Genomic DNA, 20,832 nt, shown 5'->3' with positions numbered 1-20,832 from the left:
CACTCCTTTAAAAAGAGTTGGGGAGCTGCAGGGCAGCTGTGCCTCTGGTGCCTGCAGAGTGAGTCCCTCTTCCACCCCTCACCTCCTTCCTTCCCATCTGCTTCCTCAGCCCCAGCAGCCAGGCTGCTGCAGACCCTTTTGGCACCTCATGGAGGCAGGGATTATTTTAAGAGCTGAGAAGGGGAGAGCTGGCAGGCTGGGGCAGGGCAGGGAGCTGGTGATGTGCAGTTAGAGCAGAGCCAAGGCCAGGTGGGAGTCTCAAGTTTCCCTGTGCCCAGAGTGGATTTGCAGGGGGCTTAGCAGGGACTGTGAGATCCCCTCCCGCAGCCAGGCAAAGCACGTGCTCCCATCCCCATCCCAGCAGCACTGGGCACCTCAAATAGTAGGCTGGAGCTTGTGTGGCTCATGGAGTTACAGATGTAAGACACCAACCCAGTCTCTCACAACTGGGAGTTACCACTTGCTATACAGCCAAAGCCTCAGGGAACACACACTGCCAGAGCTGGGTGATTGTCCTGTGGTTCTGCATTACAGGGGGGCTTAAACCACAACAGTGATTGTCATCCCCACAGACCATTAGCACGGGTAGGAGTAGTGACCTTTAAATCCTTCAAATCAGGTCGCTACAGCTCAGAGGTGCACCAGGGGATTTGCCCAAGTACAGTGGGCTCCTGCTGGTGGTGGCAGGAGGCTCGTGATGGGAGCTGTGCTGGGACAATAATGTCTTCCAGGCACTGAAACAGAGGCGTGACTTCCTCAAAACACTAAAGTTTCATTCCCATTCTGATGCTCCCCCTCCTTATATTCTCACACATCCAACCATGGAATTTGCACTGTTCAGGATCAGTCTTTTTCAGGCATAAACCTCCAGGATGCTGCATGTCTGTGTGACTGCTCTTTCAGCAAAGACCTACCAACATCTTAGCTATGAAACAGAGGTGGAATCAGAATTTCCCTTATTTATGCACAGATTGAGCACATTGGTAACCTCACAAGTTCCTGCACCACCAGAATCTACCCAAGCCATTAGCACAGCAGGGACTGACCTGAGAGCTAGGCAATAGCCTTCAAGATTTTATATTGCTCCTATTCACTTCCCAAAGGAAAACTCCAGAGTGTGTGGAGATGGGAGTCCAACAGCATCTTCCTCAGGTGGTTGTTATGGTAATGGGAGACTTTGGAGGGGAAGTTGGACCCAAAGATAAACCGCATCCAAGCACTGAGGCTGATGGAGCATTTGGAGCTGCTCACCAGGCCCTGGTGTCCTTGCTGTGGAGATGAGGCAAATCCATCCTCAGGCGTGCGTGGCTTTGCCTCCATCCACCCCAGTCAGTTGGATGCACCAGCAAAGGATGGGGAGCGTTGCTATGCAACTTGGTGTAGCAGAGTGAAATGTACTTCTCTAAGCCTTGTGATGAAGGACAATCCATGCTTTAAAGTCCTTCATTGCTTGATGTCCTTACATTAAAAACAACCATTATTCTGCTTTGCTCCTTCAAAGCCACACTGTGCAGAAACTACTGGGTTGCAACAGGCCTGGACCTGACCAGAGAACTTCAACCCCAAAACCTCCTGGCCCTGCCTGGTCTGCAAGCGGCAACCGCCCAACTCCACCTCATGGGCACAGAATGGTGCCAGGAGCTGCAGTCACAGAGCTCACCTTCATCTTCTGCACGAACACACCCCGAGCAAGCCGTCGCATCCCTAAACATCCAGATAGCACAGAGCCTAAAGCAGCCCCGTGGGCTCTGGGGCGCGGGGCCCTGCATACACTCACCCACACGGGCAGGACGCGCTGCTCCCTTCCTCATCGGGCTCATTCTGGAGCTCCCCAAAGCCAGGTTCCACCTGGTCCGGCTCTGCTTTTAGCCCGTGCTGTGTCCTTGGGCAGACCCGAGCCTTGTGCATCGCTGGAGGGACGCGGTGCGGAGCGGGGCAGGGTATCGGATCACAGCACCGCTTCTGGGAACAGCCCCAGCGAGCCAGGACAGCTGCCGGGGGCTCACTTTACTGCGGGCCTCTCCCTGGCAGCAGGGCCCGGAGCCCGGCTGCAGCTCCCTGGTCTCCACAGCAACTATTTATAGAGGGAAATTCACACAGAGGAATCCTCCCTTCTGCTCCACCGGGCCTTGTGCTGCTGCCTGCTGCTTCCCAGTGCTCCCAGTGCCGGGTCCAGCCTGGATGCTGTGTCTCCATCCCTGAGCGAGGGGATGTGCTCCCTCAGCCTCCCCACAGCGCACAGCCACAGCCTGGTGATGGTGACTGGGGCTTCTCCCTTCCTGTTTCATGGGGAGCATCGCAGCAGCAGCACCCAACCCACCACGGCAGGACTGGAGCCCCCCTGCGCCCCACACGGAGGAGAAAACGGCCACGAACAGTAAAAAATCACGCTTTTTCACCCAATATGGCACAGGTTTGCACCCAAGGCAGGCCCCAGCCTTGTGCACCGCAGGTTTCCCGCCTGAACCAGCAGGGACCCAACAGCAAAGGGCACAGCAGCAGCATCCATACCACTGCGGTGGGACTGGGGCCCCTCAGCCCTTCACCCTGATGGGAAAGTGGCCACAAACAGTAAAAATCACACTTTTTCACCCAATATGGCGCAGTTTTGTACCCAGAGCAAGCAATGGGCCCCAGCCTTGTGCACCTCAGGTTTCCCACCTGAGGCAGCAGGGACCCAACAGCAAAGGGAGCAACAGCAGCACCCACCCCACTGCGGTGGCACTGGAGCCCCTCAGCACTTCACACTGAGGAGAAAATGGCCATAAACTGTTAAAAAAATCATACTTTTTCACCCAATATGGCACAGTTTGTACCCAGAGCAGGCCATGGGCCCCAGCCTTGTTCACCTCAGGTGGCAAGGGGTCCAACACCTCAGCGGGCACAGCAAAGTGAGGGGCACCACAGGCACCTCTGCCCTGCCCGTGCCTCACTCTGCTGCCTCCCAGCACCAGGGATGCCAGGGCAGGGGCAGCACCCAGGGGACGAGCGGCTCAAGTGGTTCAAACCCCCTAAAAGGCCAAGGAGAACAGCACATGTGGGGGGAGCACGGCCCAAAGCAGCACCCAAAGCAACTGCAGCCAGAGCTGTGCTATGGCGAGCGGAGGGAAAGGCGGGAGAGATGGGCCACAAGCCAGCGCCATAGCTGGGAAGAGCTCTGCCATCAGTTGTGCTGGTGATGGAGGCTGGTGGACAACAATGATCACCATCAAGTGTGCCTCAATCAGCCCCTCTGTGCTTACCCCCTGCGGAAGACCACAGCCAGGGCTGTAGTGCACCGCATGCCACTGCAGGGCTCATCTACAACCACAGGGTCTCTCCTCCTGTGGTTGAGCCCTGGAACGGGAGGAAGCACCAGGATCAATGGAAGGTGGCCCAAGGTGATGGCCAAGAACTGCTGCTGCTACCCCAAAGGCAGTAGATGGGGCAGGAGGGAAGAGCCCCACACTGCCAGCACAGCTCTCCAGCTCAGGAGAACGCAGTTTCCACACAGGAGGAAGAAAGGAGGGGACTGGATGCCGGGCAATGGGCTCACAAGTGTGACAGGTAGGTTGTATATTAAAATTTATTGAATTATTGTGTAAGAATTCTCTTTATTAAAATCATCTGGACTCTAAACTGATTATTTACAGACAAAAACCTCTTATATCACCAATAGATTCCTACATCTCCGAACGGTATCTACAAACAGTTATTACACTATGTAACAAAATCCAGACTTTTTTTTTTTTTGTGGGTTTTTTTTCAAGCTTTTTATATTAATTATTAATTCCAATTTGAGACAGACAGTACCTCGGGTGCTCTGAGCAGAACTCAAGGCGTAAATGCAGGTCAGGCCGTACCATAACAGACAGACACACACCAAGTCACGAGGCTGGGACAGGGCAGAGGCACCGGGACAGAGGAGGAAGATGGTCTGAGCAAACACATGGGGTGTTCTAGGAACCAAAAGAATCATCCTGACAAAGAAAGGCACCAAAACCAACCAGCATCTCGCTGCAACAGGGGCACCCCTGGAAAAGAAATGACATTCCACCACGGCAGCAGCATCCGAGAGCCTCTATTAAAACAACAGCCATCATTTCTACTAAAAAACCCCCAAAACTTCCAGGTACAGCCTAAATTCACCACCAGACAGCTGAAAGCAACACTCACACACCTACAACACGTGGGTGCCGCCTACTCTTAGTTGTAACAACATGAGAGACATTCAAACACACTAACTGGGTATTCTAATACTGATCAGTTCTCAGCGTTTCATCCAGACCATGGTGGAAGCAAGGCTCTTTCTCTGACCACAGTGCTAAATAACTCCTATATCCTGCTAAATCACTCCTGCCACTCAAGAACATCATCTTTGAGGGCTGAGTGACAGCAGCACCGTCCCCATGCCACACTTGTGTCTTGCAGAAGGGGAATGGTCTCTGTAGCAGGACACACTGGTGCCCACACAACTTGCTACCTGTACAGCAAACATGAACATCCAGAGAGGATCCTCCGTCTTTGAGGAGGAACATCCTGTCTCCAGGGCGTCTGACAAGCTGGTTGTGGAATCAGGCAGAGATTGGAAGAAACTTGGAAGGATTGTGAGGAATAAATAAATAATTTTCCCTGCAACAGGAGATTTAGTAAAAAACCCTGGTTTGTGCAAATTTAAAGACATCAGAACCCTGTTGTAGTAACGGATTTTGCCACAAGAGAGGGGCAGGGATGGAGAGAAAGGTGCCATGGCCAAACACCCAGGATGATCCCAGCTGGTGTCTAGAATACCAAGGACAGAAGGATAGAAGAGATGGGCACAACCAGCTTCCCACCCTCACCACACCAGTACCGGGCAGTGCCTCCTGCCCAGCTACAAAAGGAGAAGCTGATGTGAAATAAGTCAATCACCTACGTTTAGCTCTATTTCAAAGTCTTGATTATTGCTGTAATAAAAGCAGACTTTCACAGATACACTCAGAAAAAGCAGATGATTTCCAATATCTGGGAGTGCTACCAGGAAGCAAAGAGGATGTGGAGCCCATGGGCACCTGGACCCTAGTCACTGTGATTCCAGGTGAGCCACCAAGTCCTTCTCCCTTCTGCAGTGTGGGGTGGATTCAGAATTAAGCCCCAGACACCCTGTTCTGGGATAATTCTGCAAACACAGGGGCACTAACAGCCTGTAGAGCCATAAATCCAGCAGGGAGCCTGTGGCTCCTGGCAGATGCTCAGTCTGGTGCCTAGGGCAGAAAGTCCATCATCAATGCAGGAGGGGACAAAGCCACTCTGCTGCATTACCTGCACCTGCCTCAAACCAAGGAGCTGCCTCCCACCCAGCTTTTTGGGGCTGATTTAATCAGGTTTGGTTGAGACAGAGGTTTTAGAGATGCTAAATTCCTATGATTTTTGTGGAAAGGGGTGGTCAGCCAGGAGGAAACCCAAAGTGGTGCCCACACTGGGGAAGAGGCAAACGTAGCTCCTTTCTCCTGCCTCACTTGAAGCACGAGGGATGCTGGCCATACCCTGGGCACATACAGTACCCAGGAGTACTGCTGGAAGAGGGTCACAGGAGAGAGCCTTGCAGGAAGAGCAGCCAGTGTTAGCTTGTTACATCACTCAGAGAACATCTTTGTAACAGAGCAGCACTCACACAAAGCAACAGGGCTGATCTGATAGGCCTGGAATTGCTGCTATATGCAATGGAAAGAGGTAGGGATGTGATCCTGCCTTGGTTTAGCTCTAATCCCTCCTGGCTGGCAGTCACCACCTGAGGGAGGTGACAGAGGGCTCAGACCTGCCCCAAGTATGCAGGACATCAGTGTGGAATTAGCAGAAGGGGCGAGAGTGCACAGGACACCCTTATAAATAGGAGTATGCTCCCAGAGGGGCAGAGCACTCTGTTCCCAAGGTGCAGGATCCAAGGAGGGAGCAGCAAGGAGCTGCCCGGTGACAGCTGTCTACTCACTGTGCTTGTGCCTGCTCCAGCCTCTCCTTCCTCTCCTGAACCATTCCCATTTGCAGGATGCCCAATGATCCTTGGGACCACTCTTGTGCTTCGTAATTTCCTCGAGTTCACAGCTCACCAAATAACCTTTCTACATGCAGCAACAGGAGAGTCTGGAAGTGAAACTGTGAGTAAGGTGTGAGGCAAAGCCCAACAGAAAAAGCCTTGAACTGAGCTGCTGGGAAAAGCGAGCTGCTGTTATGACAACGGAGACATCTACGAGTTATCCCTGCAGACAAAGCAGTGGAGAAAACTGCTCCAGTGCTGACAGACGTTGGTCAGTAGAAGTGCACAGAGATACTTCTCCGAGAAAAGCTTTGTCTCAAAGCCACAAAATTAAACATTCTCCTTTAGCATTTAAATACATTAACTTTCTGAGGGTATTTACAAGTCCAGTTCAGAGCAGCAGAACAGCCGGACACCGGAGGGAGGGGGAGTGGCACAAGGCATTTGTTGTGCTTTTCCAAAGAGCAGGGCAACCTCCGACCACAAGGAACCAGGAAGACGGATCCGGAGCTGGGTCAGTGGGGATTGAGGCGAGCCAGGCAGAGACTCTCCCACGGAATTTGTCCTGAGGGAAAGGGTGAGGGGATGCTGTCCATTTACAGCAGGCCCCTAGGCAAGTGTGTGTGTGCTGGTGAACACATCAGAGACCAGAACACTGGGGAGGGAGAGAACTGTGCCACTGGACACTCTCCTTTCTACATCCAACATCCAGAACCAGTGGGGACACTGCTGCAAGGGTCTCTCAGGTGGGATACTGCAGGAGTGCTCAGGAGCCAGGGACAGAGGTTAGCACTGCTGTCAGCCTGCTCTCTGCATCCTTGCTGAAGTGAGGGGCTGCAGCAAGGGAGTCTCCCAGCACTGATCCCTGCAAGACCAAGGACCTCATAGACACTGTGCTGGGTGTTGTCTCCTGGCTCTTCAACAAAGTTGTTTGGACACTTGGCACATTCATGTAACATCTGTAGGAAGGAGCTGTGTGGTCCCCCCTGACAGTGCCAGGGGAAAACCAAAGTCTGGTTTTGTTTTGAAGAAGAAAAAACTGTAAAAAAATACTCTCTGAGATGGAAGGACGCTTGTACTTTGTACTGCCTTGGCCATCCCTGTTCATGTCACCACGGGTTCCTTGGAGAGCCTGGTTCCAATGGCAGCAGGACACCATGTGTGTAGCTAGGACGAGCACTGTCCCTGCTCAGGCAGGGCAGAGCAGTCTGTCTGTGCCTGTCACAAGTCTGTGACTTTATTCTCCACAGCTGCTGCAATCTGTTGTAGTCTATATCCGAGCTGCATCTTCTGTGCCGTTGGGTCTTCTTCCAAGGCTGTAATGATCTGCAACAAGACAGAGCTCACTGCAGCTTTCCTCCAGTGCACAACACTGTCAACCAGCTCAATGCCAAACACAGTGGAGAGCCCCAAGCTGGAAACCAGAGTGCTCAAGACTAGAGTGAGTATGTAGTAATTCATCTCAAATTAATCACATTGTAGATGTGTCCGAATAACATATGAACTTATAGTTCAAAGAATGCTAAACTTCTCCCCTGAAAACAGTACCTTTAGTAAATGAATCTGCACTAACTGCATTTCATTTTTAAGTAGAGCATTTGAATCCTAGAGTGAAAAAAATAGAAGCATACATGAAATCCCAACAGCCTCCAAGTTAGACTTTTGTGTATTCCTCCCTCTCTTTTTGAGAGTAAAGCAAACTCATAACATGGAAGTTACAGGTCAATGACAATACACAGCGTTGTAATAGTCTGGCTGCTCTTAACTATTAATTTTTGGAGGTTTTCTGCTTGTATGGTAAAAGGAGAAGGGCATGTTCATACCTGCTGGAAACACACACTCACCTGGTCATAGTACTTATTGATGTATTTGTACAGTTCATGTAGAGCCACCAAGGAATTGAGGTCACCTGAGTAATTCTGAATATAAGAGAGGAAGTTAGACACAACCGTGAGACACTTCACAATTGTTCTTCCAAGCTCTACGTCCTCACAACTCATTAGGAAACATGCCTGTTGCACAAAGCAACAGGAAAGGGAATTCATCAGCGAGTTCCTAGCAAGAGAAGGATCACACATACTCCTTGTCCTGAGTCCTTGACTACACTTCCAGTGTCAGCTGGAGAGACCCTCACTCTCCTCATGGTGCCACAAAGCAGAGCAGCCACTGGCATCACTCAGTATGTCTGAGCAGAACTGCATACTCAGCTGGAATACCTCATCTTTGCATTACTGACTTTCTTAGATGCACAGGTGAGAGGCCAGCGTGACTTCTGAAATACAAGAAACCTGGAGAGGGACTTTTTACAGGGACCTGTAGGGACAGGAATGGCTTTACCCTGCCAGAGGGGAGACTGAGCTGAGCTCTTAGGCAGAAGCTCTTCCCTGTGAGGGTGCTGAGGCGCTGGCACAGGGTGCCCAGAGAAGCTGTGGCTGCCCCATCCCTGGCAGCGTTCAAGGCCAGGTTGGACACAGGGGCTTGGAGCAAGCTGCTCCAGTGGAAGGGGTCCCTGCCCGGGGCAGGGGTTGGAGCTGGATAAGCTTTAAGGTCCCTTCAACCCAAACCCTTCCATGATTCTATGAAATAATTCTATTCACCCGTGACAGCTCAGCCAGGGCAGAGTTCATCTCCTGGTCACTGGCAGAGATGGTCTGACGAATGTCCGCGTAATACCTACACAGTGATACACAGACAATTAGCAATAGCTCCTCCTGCCTCCCTCTTCCTGCTTAAACTACAACTCCTCAAGTTCATTGCTTACCTTTCCACCATCTGCTTGTAGCGAGGGATGTCCCGGGCATAAAGCAGCTTATTGATTGGAGAATCCTTGAACATCCAGAACCAGAATTGATTACAACAAGCTCCTTCATCATGCTATGAACTAACCTTAGCAGGTAACTCCATCAACTGCTGTTTTCTGTCATGCATTCAGGGTTGGGAATTTTTGTCCTCTGCATGGAGAGGCACCTCAAATACCAGCTTCCTTTTAGTAATGAAGTCTGAGGAATCACGAGATGTGTTGGTGAAGGGACCCTGGGACCCTTAGTCCAGCCTTCCGCTTGGAGCTGGGTGATCACCAGTGTGAGATCACATTAACTATGGCTTTATAAAGCTGGTAACTGAATTTCTCCAGAGATCCACCCATCCCATCTTCTGTGAGCTGTGCAGGACTGTTCCACCCTTAGCACAGGGTCAATAGAGGTAGTAAGAATTTTTCCTAATGGCCAGCCTGAATATCCCAGGAAGCATCCTGTGACTTCCACTGTCTGACACAGCCAACTAGAGTTTAGCTCTGCCCCACAAGCACCTGGAAGCTGTAAATAAAAGCACCCCTCAACAACTTCTTGTGTGCTAAACAAAACCAGTTCCTCTGTCCTCTCTTCCCTCCCATCAGTCTCCAGTGGTACATAGGAGCAAGGACAGGCCTGGCCTGCTGTTCCAGTGATGCTACCTAAATGTTACTGCCTTCCTGGGGCAGCACTGCTCAACTGCCTGGGCCAACCATGCTCCCTTCTCCCTCTGTACTTACCCGCCCTAACTTATGGTCAGCTATTGTACAGGAGTCCATGAAGGTCTGTGCAATGACCAGAAGCACAGCATCAACATTATCTGACGTCTGCACATCAAAAACAAACTGGGGGTTTTTGATGATGTTTATCCAGAACCGTAGGGGCAGGCTGCAGATAAGACAGAAGCATAAGAGGGTGTTAGTGAAGGTGCTGAAGGATATTGTGTACATCACTGCACCTCCCAGCAAAACAGCTTTCCACACCATGCTCTGCCGCCCTGCACTCCTATTTTGCTCCTCCTGGGTCTTGCTTTGCAAGCCATCAGCTCTAGACAGCTTCTCTGTAGCCCAGAGGAACACCATACCTGTTTGTCTTCCAGATATGGATGGTCTCAGGGTCTGCGATCCCATAGTGTAAGGCCTGCTCATCCAACAGGTCAAAGAAGTACTTGACTGCCAAGGGGACAGGGCGGTTGGTACTGAGGATCACCTGGAACAAGTCATCCACAAACTTCTGCAGAGTGCCCTGTGGGGAACAGAGCAGGACAGAGTCAGCATGGGCAGAGGAAAGCAGAGAGCCAAGGCCTCATGCGGATGAGGGGTTCCCCTCTTCTACTCAGCAGCCTCCTCCCACTAGTCCATACACATCCCTGCAAGGATATAAAGGATGGAAAGATCCCAAACTCAACCTGTGCTGCTTCTCACCTTCATTGAGAGCAGACGTGTCAAGTAGATCTCCGGGATTGCCTTGGCTCGCTCCCGATCTCTCAAGCTCCCACGCCGATGCTTGGGAAGCTCTGGCTCTTCCGTTGGTTTTACCAGGTGCCAAAGTTTGATCCCACCTTCATCTGCATCCTCCAGCATTGGTGTTTCTAAACCAAGCAATTGTTTACAAATGACTGTCAGTTCTCTCACAGCAGAACGTGGCCAGGGGAGCCCCAAGGAAGCAACATTTCACAATATGATAGAAACACAAATGGGAAGGAACCTCTGGAGGTCTATATCCAGCCTTCTGCACAGATTACAACTGTTGCTATGGTTCCTCAAGCTACAGGAGCATCAATGGAGCCGTTTGTATCCCATCACCACCACTAGGGCATGATTAGCACCTGAGGGTGTTGATTCTTACAAGCTGGAGACTGCTCAGCCCTATGAAGTCTAACTAGAGAACTGTGCTTACCCTGTATTTTCACACCCAGCGTGGCTTTCCTCTGCTCTTAGACTCTTCTGCTTTTCTCTCATCTCACCTGCCCAAGCTTTCCCTTTCCTGACAATCTTATGAGGGTTCAAATCATGTATCAGCTTTCTACAGCAGCATAAAGCTGAGGCTATGGCAAGAGACTTGTCCCATTAACTGCCAAGTGCTATAAAATCAGTTTATGAGAACAGGGCATCAAACTCACTCTCTCCTGGGATGTAATCCTGATTCTCCCTATGGATGTGCTTGGTCAGGCGTGGGACCAGTGCTACTGTTGCTCCATCAGGTACCTGCACACAAGAAAAAAAAATCAATATCCAAACCAAATGGCACATTTCTTGTCAGGACAACAGACAAATGCTTGTAGACTAAAACAGACTATCCCATTACTAGAAATAGGGACAGAAACAGGGATTTTGGGGCATCATCACTGCCTCCCTCCCCTGATGGTGGGAGAATCTTGTTTGTACCAATTAAAAAACAATGTGCAAAGCATGAAGACAATAATATGCAGGGGCTGAGGTCATTCACATCTAGAACATGTTGGAGCAAAGTATGACATAGTGGTGCAAGATATGACACGTTGGTGCAAAAAAACCCCACCTCTTTCTGTTCCTAGAAGCTACTTTGCAGGTCAGTGCACCACCACCTACTAACTGATTTGCACTGGAACATTAACAGATCCAGCAGTGACAGCTTCAATACAACAGCCACCAGGTATGAACCTGTGTGTCTCCTTCCAAGCTCTGCACTGCTCGCTATACCCACTGCTTAACCTATATCTGAGATACAGGTTAAGGACAGGGTTCATTGAAGTCAAGAATGCTACCCACAGCACTGACTTAATATAAATACACTGCTGCAAGAAAGCTCCAACCCTTTGTGATCCACCAGGAGCCAGAGCCCCCAGTACAGTGTAACAGTGTTTAGAAGATAGGAGATGAGGCAATGGTAGACTGAGTTCTGACCTTGTAATGCTGAAGAGTGTTCAGGCGTTTCCACGTTCCTTGAACGACAGATGTCACATCCTCATCAGACAGTATGAGATGACCTGCCAGACCTGATCTCCACTCTGCAGCCATTAAACCACAGGAAACATAAACTGTTAATTTGAGGCACCCCTGAATCTGCTCTGCTTCAACCTGATTGGCCTCACTGCACACCCACTGGTCCTCATCAACCTTTTCCTATGGTGTTTCACAGATGACATAACCTGAGCAAGTGCCTGTAACAATGCTGAGTCCTGCAGCTGCAGGATCATTTCTCTGAGCACAGGGACAAGTGGCCCCATGGTCTCCCAGCTTCCACTCACCAAGCTCCTGCAAATTCTGTCACATTGTGACTCTTCAAGCAGGTGATTCAAATCACAAATATGCACCCAGAGTCCTTATTAGCTACTATTCCCACTGTACCTGCTCATCTATAAATGCCACCATGGCTATTCAGCAACAGCCAAAGAATGAAAACTGAGAGGCTTCCCTCACAGTGCAAGTCCCATCTTTCATTAACCACTGTGGGCTAAATCCTCCCTGACACACATTACTGAGATGCTGCCATTGACTTCACTGGAGGACTACATCACCTCTGTTTTGCACTCAGATCATCCCTCCCCTCCTACACATTCTCCATGCTTTTTTCCCCGTGTCCCCTTGACCAAGCCATTGCCATGGTCCAAGTCTGGCAAAGAACACCATGAAATGGAAGGGGTTGGACCCAACTGCTTCTTTCCCACCCTCACCCCCTGCTGTTAGCTTCTTTCCTGGCCCTGTTGGGTCCAGCCACAGTGCAAGATCCTTGCTCAGTGACTGCACACTGAGTGACAGACATGCATGCCAGCGTGCTGTGCACAGGCAGCAAATGACCACATTTCTACTTCCTCACTGAGCTTTAGCATCAAGGAGTTCTGCTCACCAAGGTCCAGGGTATCAGGGTCTGGCCGGTGACAATAGGGTGTCCCTTTATAGATCTGATCCAGGATTTTCTCCTTCACCTGCGTGATGGTGTCACAGTCTAGCACTTTTGCAGATATCCCTTGGGAGTCCTCTGCCCCTCCCGCAGCAACTCCTGCTTGTGTCAAAGCATTTAAGGTCTGGGGAAGAAAAGAAAAGGTCACAGCTACTCAGCTGGTAAGATTACATCTGACACATTTACACCTTTGATGGTTGGCGTTAAGGCCTGTTAACAGCTAGTCCTTTTACTGGAGGAGTTTCAGAAAAGAAAACATCACAGATGTTAAACACCATGTTCTGCCTTGTGTCCAGAGCTGGGAGAGCCAGTTCAACAGTGTTGGAAATCAGCTTTGATGTGCCATCAGCTATTTCATCTCCTTATTTCTAGGCACAGAGTACAGCACATACACCAGATCACTGCGGTGATGGCTCCTATCAGCCTAGGACCTAATTTAGCAGAGCTCTTGCTTGCCTGCGGTCTTGTGTTGTTGGGATAAACCTGGCTCCCAGGAGATAATGGCAGGATACAGCATTTCTGCCTCAATAATGGAAACAGAGACATTCAGTCCTGTTAAACTCAGTCATTAGGGAAGAAAGGACTTGGTGCTTACCAGAGTACGGTACTCCAGGTCCTCTCTCAAAAGGCGGTTGTCATTCAGGGTGTATTTGGCTTTCCCTGTCACCCAGTCGACTGGGCCTTTGTCCACCTGGTGCTTGATTCCTCGAAACAGCATGTAAAGGGGCTCCCCAACAGAATCCTGGCACAGAAAGGAAGGAGTTTCACCTGAGACAAAGTCCACAAAGGCCAACTACCACAAAGATGCACAATACCGAAGCATTGCTTTGCCTCTGCATCACTCATCTGATAGACTCTCCTCACCACCCCTTCTCCAGGAATGGAACTAGATCAGAATCTGTCCTTCCCATACACAGATTGACAAGCCTATGGCCATTGTGTCTCAAGATAAAGGAGCTACAGAGTCCTCCTCTGGCATCCTCAAAACAAGTGGCATTAAAGTCAATTTAAGCATCCCTGTCCCCAGTTGAACAGTCCAGCTCTCCCATTCCCCACCCTGACGTAAAAAATGGCTCTGGCATGATTTCAGCCACAAGCTGGCACAAAACAAAGCTGTGGCTGTTTCCCCTCTTTTACCCCCTCTAGACCACAAAGGGACAAAGAACTCACCCTCACAAAGGCGTACAGGCAGATGGACATCCAGTTGGTTAACAGCTTCTCTACCACTGTTTCTGTCCTGAAAGACAACATCAGGTTAGTCATAGTAATATAGTGCAGAGCAGGGAGAGAACTGGAGATAAAGGTCACTCCCCTTGAGAAGAGAGCAATCTAGATGGTGATATAAGATCCAGGGAGAGAGGCGGGGAAAAGAAGAAGGAAAAAGGGACTTTAGAAACCAGGACAGTTAATGCTTTTGATATCACTTATTTGAAGCACTTTTCATCCTGAAGGAGGCACCAAATTACAGAAGTAGAGACACAAGCAAGTAAAGGACAGAGGAAAGCTTCTGGTAGTTCTCAAACAAGGTAAATTTGTTCACTCCAGAAGGATGGATCAGACAGGAGGCTAATGGGGATCCAAATACAGGGGACAGTTCAGTTTAGCCTCCAAACATGGCATGACTATGAGCCCAGGGAGCTCTAAACAGCAAACTGAGATTAGCAGACTTGGCAGAGCCCTGGTACCTGAACACAAGGAGAGAGCTGATGAGCAGCAGCTTCAAAAGAAGAGGAATTTGGGGTAGGGAACACCAGCTTCCTACTCTTTTCACACCTTTCCTTCTACATTCCTTGCCAATTGGCTGACTGGGATCATGGCTGGCTCACTCACCTCCGCAGCATCAGCTTGGGGTTCTTGGCCACATACTGCTCCACAAGGTCATTCAGGAGTGTTTTGAGGATGTCAGTGAAGTACTCCAGCTTGCCATGCAGTGACACAGTGAGCAATGATGCTACATAGGCCCGGTCTCTTGGAGAGAAAGTGCGCTGGATTTCCAGAGTGTGGATGAACTGGTGAGGAGAGAGAAACCACAGTTTGAATCTGCTGCAAACAAGGCAGCTCCTGGCTGCTGGAAGAGGTGGTGCTGCAGGGAGCTGTTGAGGAATGAGCTTTAACAGACACTGCCTGCTTCCCATGTGATGGGGCCCTGTCCTTACCCTGCAAGCAGAGAGAGGGCCATTACCTTGGTGAGGAAGAGCTTGCTGTTGAGCAGGTTGGAGAGCTGGACCAAGCCCTGCTCCACTGTTTGCCGCCGGCACTCGGGGATGTCCAGGTCCCTCTGCAGTGGTGACTCACGGTGTCCAGGGAAGAAAATACGCTCTGCATAGGACTTGTAGTCCAAGAAGGGGATTCCTGTGCCTACAAGGTCACTTGTGAGGTCCATCATCTCAGTCATCAGGTCTGGAGGAAAGGAAATACCCATGAGGTTGACTACATGATCATACAACAACAAAGGACGAGGTGAATGCAGGAACTAGGGCCAGCAGGATGGGACTGAGGGAGAGGAAGGATGTTTCCGGACAGGAAGAGGCACACTGGGGTCACACTGCTAGGACATTTCAAACTAAACTAGGCACCAGCATAAACTGCATGAGGAAGCTTGGAGAGGAACTAAAAGGTGAATTTGGTGATTATTCTTATTTATACTCATGGGCTTGTTTCCAGTTTTATAAAGAGGAAGCCACCATTCAGCACAGATCTGTGGTTACAGGCATTACCTACATTAGAGACAAGAGTATTAGAGATCTGCTCCTCACTGCTTCCCACATTAGTTGGGGATTTACAGTCTGAGTCACCTCCCAGTTTCAGAGCCTCAGGTCTCCCTCACAAGGGCTCACTGCTGTAAGCACATTAAGTAAAAGGTTTGTGGACCCAAAACATGCGGTATATTTCAACTTGCCCTACACAAAGTCTGGACTAGCTGCTGTTAAGATCTCTCCAAGTGTGCTGCTCTCTTGACTTTCAGCTCTTCCTTTGAGTCTGAAGGATAAACTGGAGAATCAGAGGGCTCTGTATAGATCACTGTGCTCTGAATTAAAGAGAAGAACTAAAAACGGAAGAATTGGGCTATATGTTTCAATGCACTGGCACAGGATAAAGTTATTGCATCCTCTGAGCTGCCCAAATGAATATGCAGGAATGGAAAGAGAGGTAGGGCAGAGAGTGGATCTTCAAGCTTCCCTGAAGCTGCAAGAGCCCAGGAGCTCAGTGACTGACCTGTGAATTCCTTTTTGCATCTGTCCCGCACGCTTGTTTCCAGATTTTCCAGCTGGATTTGAACTTTCTTGTAATCCCTCAGAGCCTGTTTGCTCTTCCTCCTGCAATAAGAAGCAGAATTGTTCCAAGTGGCCCTAACCTGCGATTGTCCTTCCCAACTGTTGTGCTGCTGCCAAAGGCTCCAGGATAATTGGTGCTGAGGTGATTTCTACCAACCATCTTCTTTGCAGGATACCAGTGTTCATTCAGAGCCCACACCTAGGGGCACCCACAGTGCAGGTGTAACGTGCCCCACACATCGAACAGCACCAGGGGCTCAGGATTTGGTGCAAAACAAAGAAAACAGGGATCTTCTTTAGTCCCAAGATGTTCACACTTGGCCACAACCACTGCGTAACATTGTGAGGAACTTAAAGACCTCATACAATGCCAGAGTTTCTTACCTGTATATGAAGACGATGACCAGAACAATCAGTGCCACAAAGGATGCACCAACACCCAACCCAATCTGTGCCTCAAGTGGGAAGGTGAGCTGGCTTTCTGTGTCGTACTGCACCCGACCCAGGAGGAAGTTCAGGTTTCCCATCTGTACCTGTAAGAAAGGATGTGCCATGATGTAAGCTCAGTCAGCAATGAAACGCAAAGCCATAGGGCAGTCCTTGGCTTGTAAGAGTAGAGTTGAGCACAAGAGCAGCTCCTTTAAAACCCCTGGTACCCCCCGTATCACCCACCAGGCTTCTGCCTTTCCTCCACTCCCCATCCCACTCCCTGCCTCCTCTGCTTCTTGCTTGTGCTTCAAAAACCAACAGGATTTCTTGAGGTACTGCTGATCCCATACCGTGAACTCCGGGAGCAAGTCTGTGCCCTCCCGCTTTGTGCGGTGCCGTGGGGCTGGCTGCTCAGAGGGGGGCTCACAGTACAGATGGTTCCTTGTCAGAGTCTTCACCACACAGATTCCTTCTCCAATCATAGCCATCACTTCATCCTTGGAAATAGCCAGATCTAGATTTTCCCCCTGGAACAGAAGCGGAACAGCACATCAAAACAGGGGAAAAACAACTCTGCATTTCCATGGCTCCAGAGACGATGGAGGAAACCAACACCATTGGATGAAAGCAGCCTTTTTTCCTCTCCGACTAGGCTTGCATCAGAATTGGCTGCAGAAGTTCCTTTTGTAAGCTAAAAACTCAGTTGCATATAACTTAGATTACAGCTTTAGGACTTGTACCATGCTGCCTAAGTACAGTTATAAATAGCCTGTCTTTTTAAGGCTCTTCAGCCACAGCAGGACTTCACTCTGTGTGTATATGCACATACACACACACACAGTGTGTAGATGTGCTGTGGCAGGTTGTAAACCTGCCAAATGCTTTAAAACCTTGCATGCTGCATGCCACCAATTTAAAACACTCATTTAGGAACAACTTTGTCCAAGGAACATGATTTCCAGCTAGATTCTGTGTTACCTCCACAGAGATGACACTTCCTGGCTTGTGCCGATACGGTTTGGCAGGGTCTTCAGCATTCAAGGGTTTTAGGATGGGGTTAACTTCATACGAGAAGGGCATGGGATGCAGCGAGTTGAAATCAAAGCTGAGATTATCCAGAATAAATTCCAGTTTGATATGGACACTCCGCAACAGCAGGTTAATAGCTGGAGTTTTGCACAGGATCAGGTAGGAGGAGTTCACCAGACATGGTTCTTCAAACTAAATGGAAAAGGCAGAAGACGTGTCAGTAGTGAAGCACTAACTGGCAGAGAACACTTCCACTTGGTCAATACTGCTAGTACGATCCAAACAGATAGCAGTGAGGGAAATCCTACAGGGACAGAAAGCCCAGTAATCCAGAGCAACACATCAGCCCTTATGCACCCTCAGCTCCACAGAGCACTTTGCCATGGTACCTGCTGGACGCTGCACAGAGCACCCTCAGGGCACTGGGTGTCAGGGATGATTCTGCGCCATCGTCCCAGAGCTCGGCGCCGCCGTTCGGATGGGGAAACCGTAACTCGGATCTTGGGTTTCTGTACAACATCCAAGTTGTAGCCATGAACTCTGAGCACTCTCCCTCCACTGAAAGAGAAAAGCAGCTGATCTCAATCACCTCTCTCTTGCTCATGTTTCCACCCTCCTGCTTATGCTCATTCCCACAAGCCTGCCTTTACTTCAAAGTGTAACTCAACAACTTGGTGCTGTAGTACTGGCCTCAGCACACAGCCCTGGGGAAGGTGCCCTCAGCCTTTCTACCTGAGGAAGCTTTTAGGTGGCTCTGCAAAAGTGACGTTGGGATCCAGAGTGTATCTGAAGAGGGATCCTTCCAGTCTCCGCTCTTGGTCCCCGTATTTGATGGTGACTGGGAGCTCTGCAGACACATTGCTGGGACTGGTCTGGCATGCCAGCTGATCCTCTGTCATCTCAGAGAGGCTTGGAGGGACAGAAGAGAGAACAAGGGATTAACAGCCACTGCAGAGATGAATTTTATAGTATTGTGCCTTGCTCTTTGCAGACAGTCTGCAAACCTCTTCTGATCTTTTAATAAATTTAATGGTGAAAGCATCTTGTACCTTATCTAAGCAAGCAATAACTCTGATCTTACATGTGACAGGGGAGGTCTCCAAGCAGGACACTGATTTCACTAGGATGCCCAGTCAGCAGCTTTGAGCCCAGGAGGGTAAGGCAGGTTCCTCCTGCTTTGGGGCCCTGAGTTGGCACAATGGATTTCAGCTCTGGATTCTAGGAGAGGGGACAAAAAATGAGAGGTGAGAGATAAGGACCTCATAGGATAAGAAGGAAAGAAAACAGCAGAACGTGTTCAGTGCCCTCCAGTGCTCTGAAAACAGAAGCTATAGATCCCAATCACAGGCAGAGCCTCAGCTAGCTTATGGAGCAGAGGCAACAGAGGACGGATCAGTCACACCAGCAACAACCATGAACTGGGGACCAGCCTTTCCACAGCCTGCAAAAGGCAGATGGAAGCTGCAAACAGCAGAGCTGTGAGCCTCACACAAACCCCAGGATTAACAGTTCAAAGGGATTGTTCAGATCAGTGACTGGATTAATAACTCATGGTAGGAAAAACAAGGCAGCAAATAAATTGTTTGCCTTGTAGATGAGGAGATTACCAGCAGGGAGCCCTAAGAGTTTGTGTTGAGACTTGTGCTATTAAACTTACTTGTAGGTGGCCTGGAAAGGGAAAACAAAACTTGGTAAGTTATTCAGAGCAACAAAAACTTACTACCACTGAGGAGCTGCAGCATCTAGAGGAACCTGAGAAGCAAAAGTCAGTCACTGCTGATAAATGAAGATACTTGAAGGGAGAAGGAGCAGGGAGAGTACAGCAATAACACAACCCAACCATGTGTACAGTTGTGAGAACTTAAATAGCACCTGCCCATTCAAGAGTGCTTTAGTACCTGTAACAACCACGCCAGCTGTAAGCACAGATCTCAGCAAAACCACATCAAGTGGTAGGAAGTACTGGGAATTATGCCACAGCAAAAGTTCCTTTACACTTGTCTTGACCATAGTACACAGTTCCCATCACTCTGCCTCAAAATGGTGAAAATAAACCAAAACCAAGAGCAACAACTGGATAATCCCGTATATAAAATGGTTTTATACAGCCCCAAGTGGAACAGCCTAAGACTTCTCAGCATCTCTTTCCCCTTCCCATGGGAGAGGGGGACATGCAACTAGGTACATAACAAAGTTCAACAGAAAGGATGAAAAGTGAGTAATAGGATCTAAAACCGACTTAAACACTATTTCATCCTTGTTGGGTTTAAGATACCAAAGAATTATCAGAAACATGTTTATAAACAATAGGAAACATTTCTCCATACAATGCACAGTAACTTTGGATTACTGCCACTGGCTGCTGAAGGCCAGAAGCTAAAAGAAGCAGCAATTTACACATTAATAAAAGGAAGGTCAGAACTTTTAGTAAGATGTTAAGCCATTGATAAAAATATCTCTGCACCAGAAAGACACACTGTAGGGTCCCACAGGTTCATGCACTACACAGGCATTTAGCAGAGATACTGGAAGAACAGGAGAGGTATTAAAGCAGCAAGAGTTACATTACCTGATAGGTGAAAATGTGCCCAGAAACTCCACGTCCTCCTCCAGGCACTTCCACCACAACGTGCCCAGATCTCTCTGTCCAGCTCCTGCCGGTGACGCACACGATACTGCAGGACAATCCAACAACAGGGTCACACCATGGAAGAGCAGATGAGCTGTGTCCATTGCATTGTCCTAACACCATCTAGTGACCCACAGCTCCCTTCTTTCTGCCTTGTCACATGCTCAGAATATACAACCAAATGTTGACAAACACCTTTAAAACCTGGATTTGGTGCTGTCTGTTCCAAAGAGGCTCATTCTATCCACGATTATGCTTTTTGGGACAGATAGGATGAAGCCCACTGCATCACTGATACAGGAAGAGTCCAAGAACTCTGTTACTGTCCAGAGGTGATCGAATCAGTCACATCTGGAGTGATCCCAGGCTAGCAGTGGTCAATCCACACATGAGCACTAGGTCTGATCTAGAAGAAAACTGAAGACTGTGGATTTAGCTGGCACTGGTCTTCAGCCAATGACCTCTGGAACCAGCCAGTTCCCTGATCCGCACCACCCATTCTTCCCAGCCCTTTTTCCAGCCATTATTTGGTGTGGGAGATGCTGACAAGGTGAAAAGGCAGGCTGCTCTCAGAACAAGGCAGCAAGGAATCCCATGTTACAGCACTGATTTGCTAACAGGAAAGCTACTCTTCAGGAGACTTCCCAGCCTTTGTCTGGGCCTTGCTCAGGAGTGGGTTCCAGGTTCACAGCTATATTCCCTCAACCGAAAAGGCTCAGGAGTTGGAACGCAGGCAGTGCCAAGCCAGGACCCTGTCATGCCAGTGATACACAGATACAGAACAAACACAGTGCTAACCCCAGCAAG

At 49.4% G+C, this 20,832-nt stretch overlaps 1 protein-coding gene across 4 annotated transcripts in view; it reads right to left on the bottom strand.

Annotated features, from left to right (window-relative positions):
- Positions 1 to 5,493: 5,493 nt before the first annotated feature.
- Positions 5,494 to 20,832, bottom strand: part of PLXNB1 (plexin B1) — a 52,325-nt gene continuing 36,986 nt past the window's right edge. For all 4 annotated transcript variants that reach the window (XM_061357205.1, XM_061357203.1, XM_061357206.1 and 1 more), the window contains 22 exons: positions 19,966 to 20,071; positions 18,478 to 18,614; positions 18,129 to 18,305; positions 17,786 to 17,954; positions 17,346 to 17,588; positions 16,718 to 16,894; positions 16,323 to 16,471; positions 15,880 to 15,980; positions 14,846 to 15,063; positions 14,494 to 14,672; positions 13,834 to 13,900; positions 13,259 to 13,405; positions 12,610 to 12,787; positions 11,667 to 11,770; positions 10,904 to 10,988; positions 10,206 to 10,372; positions 9,866 to 10,026; positions 9,522 to 9,669; positions 8,754 to 8,818; positions 8,590 to 8,665; positions 7,837 to 7,911; positions 5,494 to 7,318 (listed from right to left, as the gene is read on the bottom strand). In XM_061357205.1, the coding sequence (XP_061213189.1) occupies positions 7,214 to 7,318; positions 7,837 to 7,911; positions 8,590 to 8,665; positions 8,754 to 8,818; positions 9,522 to 9,669; positions 9,866 to 10,026; positions 10,206 to 10,372; positions 10,904 to 10,988; positions 11,667 to 11,770; positions 12,610 to 12,787; positions 13,259 to 13,405; positions 13,834 to 13,900; positions 14,494 to 14,672; positions 14,846 to 15,063; positions 15,880 to 15,980; positions 16,323 to 16,471; positions 16,718 to 16,894; positions 17,346 to 17,588; positions 17,786 to 17,954; positions 18,129 to 18,305; positions 18,478 to 18,614; positions 19,966 to 20,071 (3,034 nt within the window). In that variant the 3' untranslated portion in view covers positions 5,494 to 7,213. The remainder of the gene's footprint in view (positions 7,319 to 7,836; positions 7,912 to 8,589; positions 8,666 to 8,753; positions 8,819 to 9,521; positions 9,670 to 9,865; positions 10,027 to 10,205; positions 10,373 to 10,903; positions 10,989 to 11,666; positions 11,771 to 12,609; positions 12,788 to 13,258; positions 13,406 to 13,833; positions 13,901 to 14,493; positions 14,673 to 14,845; positions 15,064 to 15,879; positions 15,981 to 16,322; positions 16,472 to 16,717; positions 16,895 to 17,345; positions 17,589 to 17,785; positions 17,955 to 18,128; positions 18,306 to 18,477; positions 18,615 to 19,965; positions 20,072 to 20,832) is intronic.

The sequence above is a fragment of the Neopsephotus bourkii genome, unplaced genomic scaffold, assembly GCF_033783945.1.
Source record: "Neopsephotus bourkii isolate Nb327-2 ecotype Australia unplaced genomic scaffold, CSIRO-AGI_Nbou_v1 NB_887, whole genome shotgun sequence".
Lineage (NCBI taxonomy): Eukaryota > Metazoa > Chordata > Aves > Psittaciformes > Psittacidae > Neopsephotus > Neopsephotus bourkii.
The sequence above is the reverse complement of the archived record's forward strand: the minus strand, read 5'-3'. Positions and strand labels throughout refer to the sequence as shown.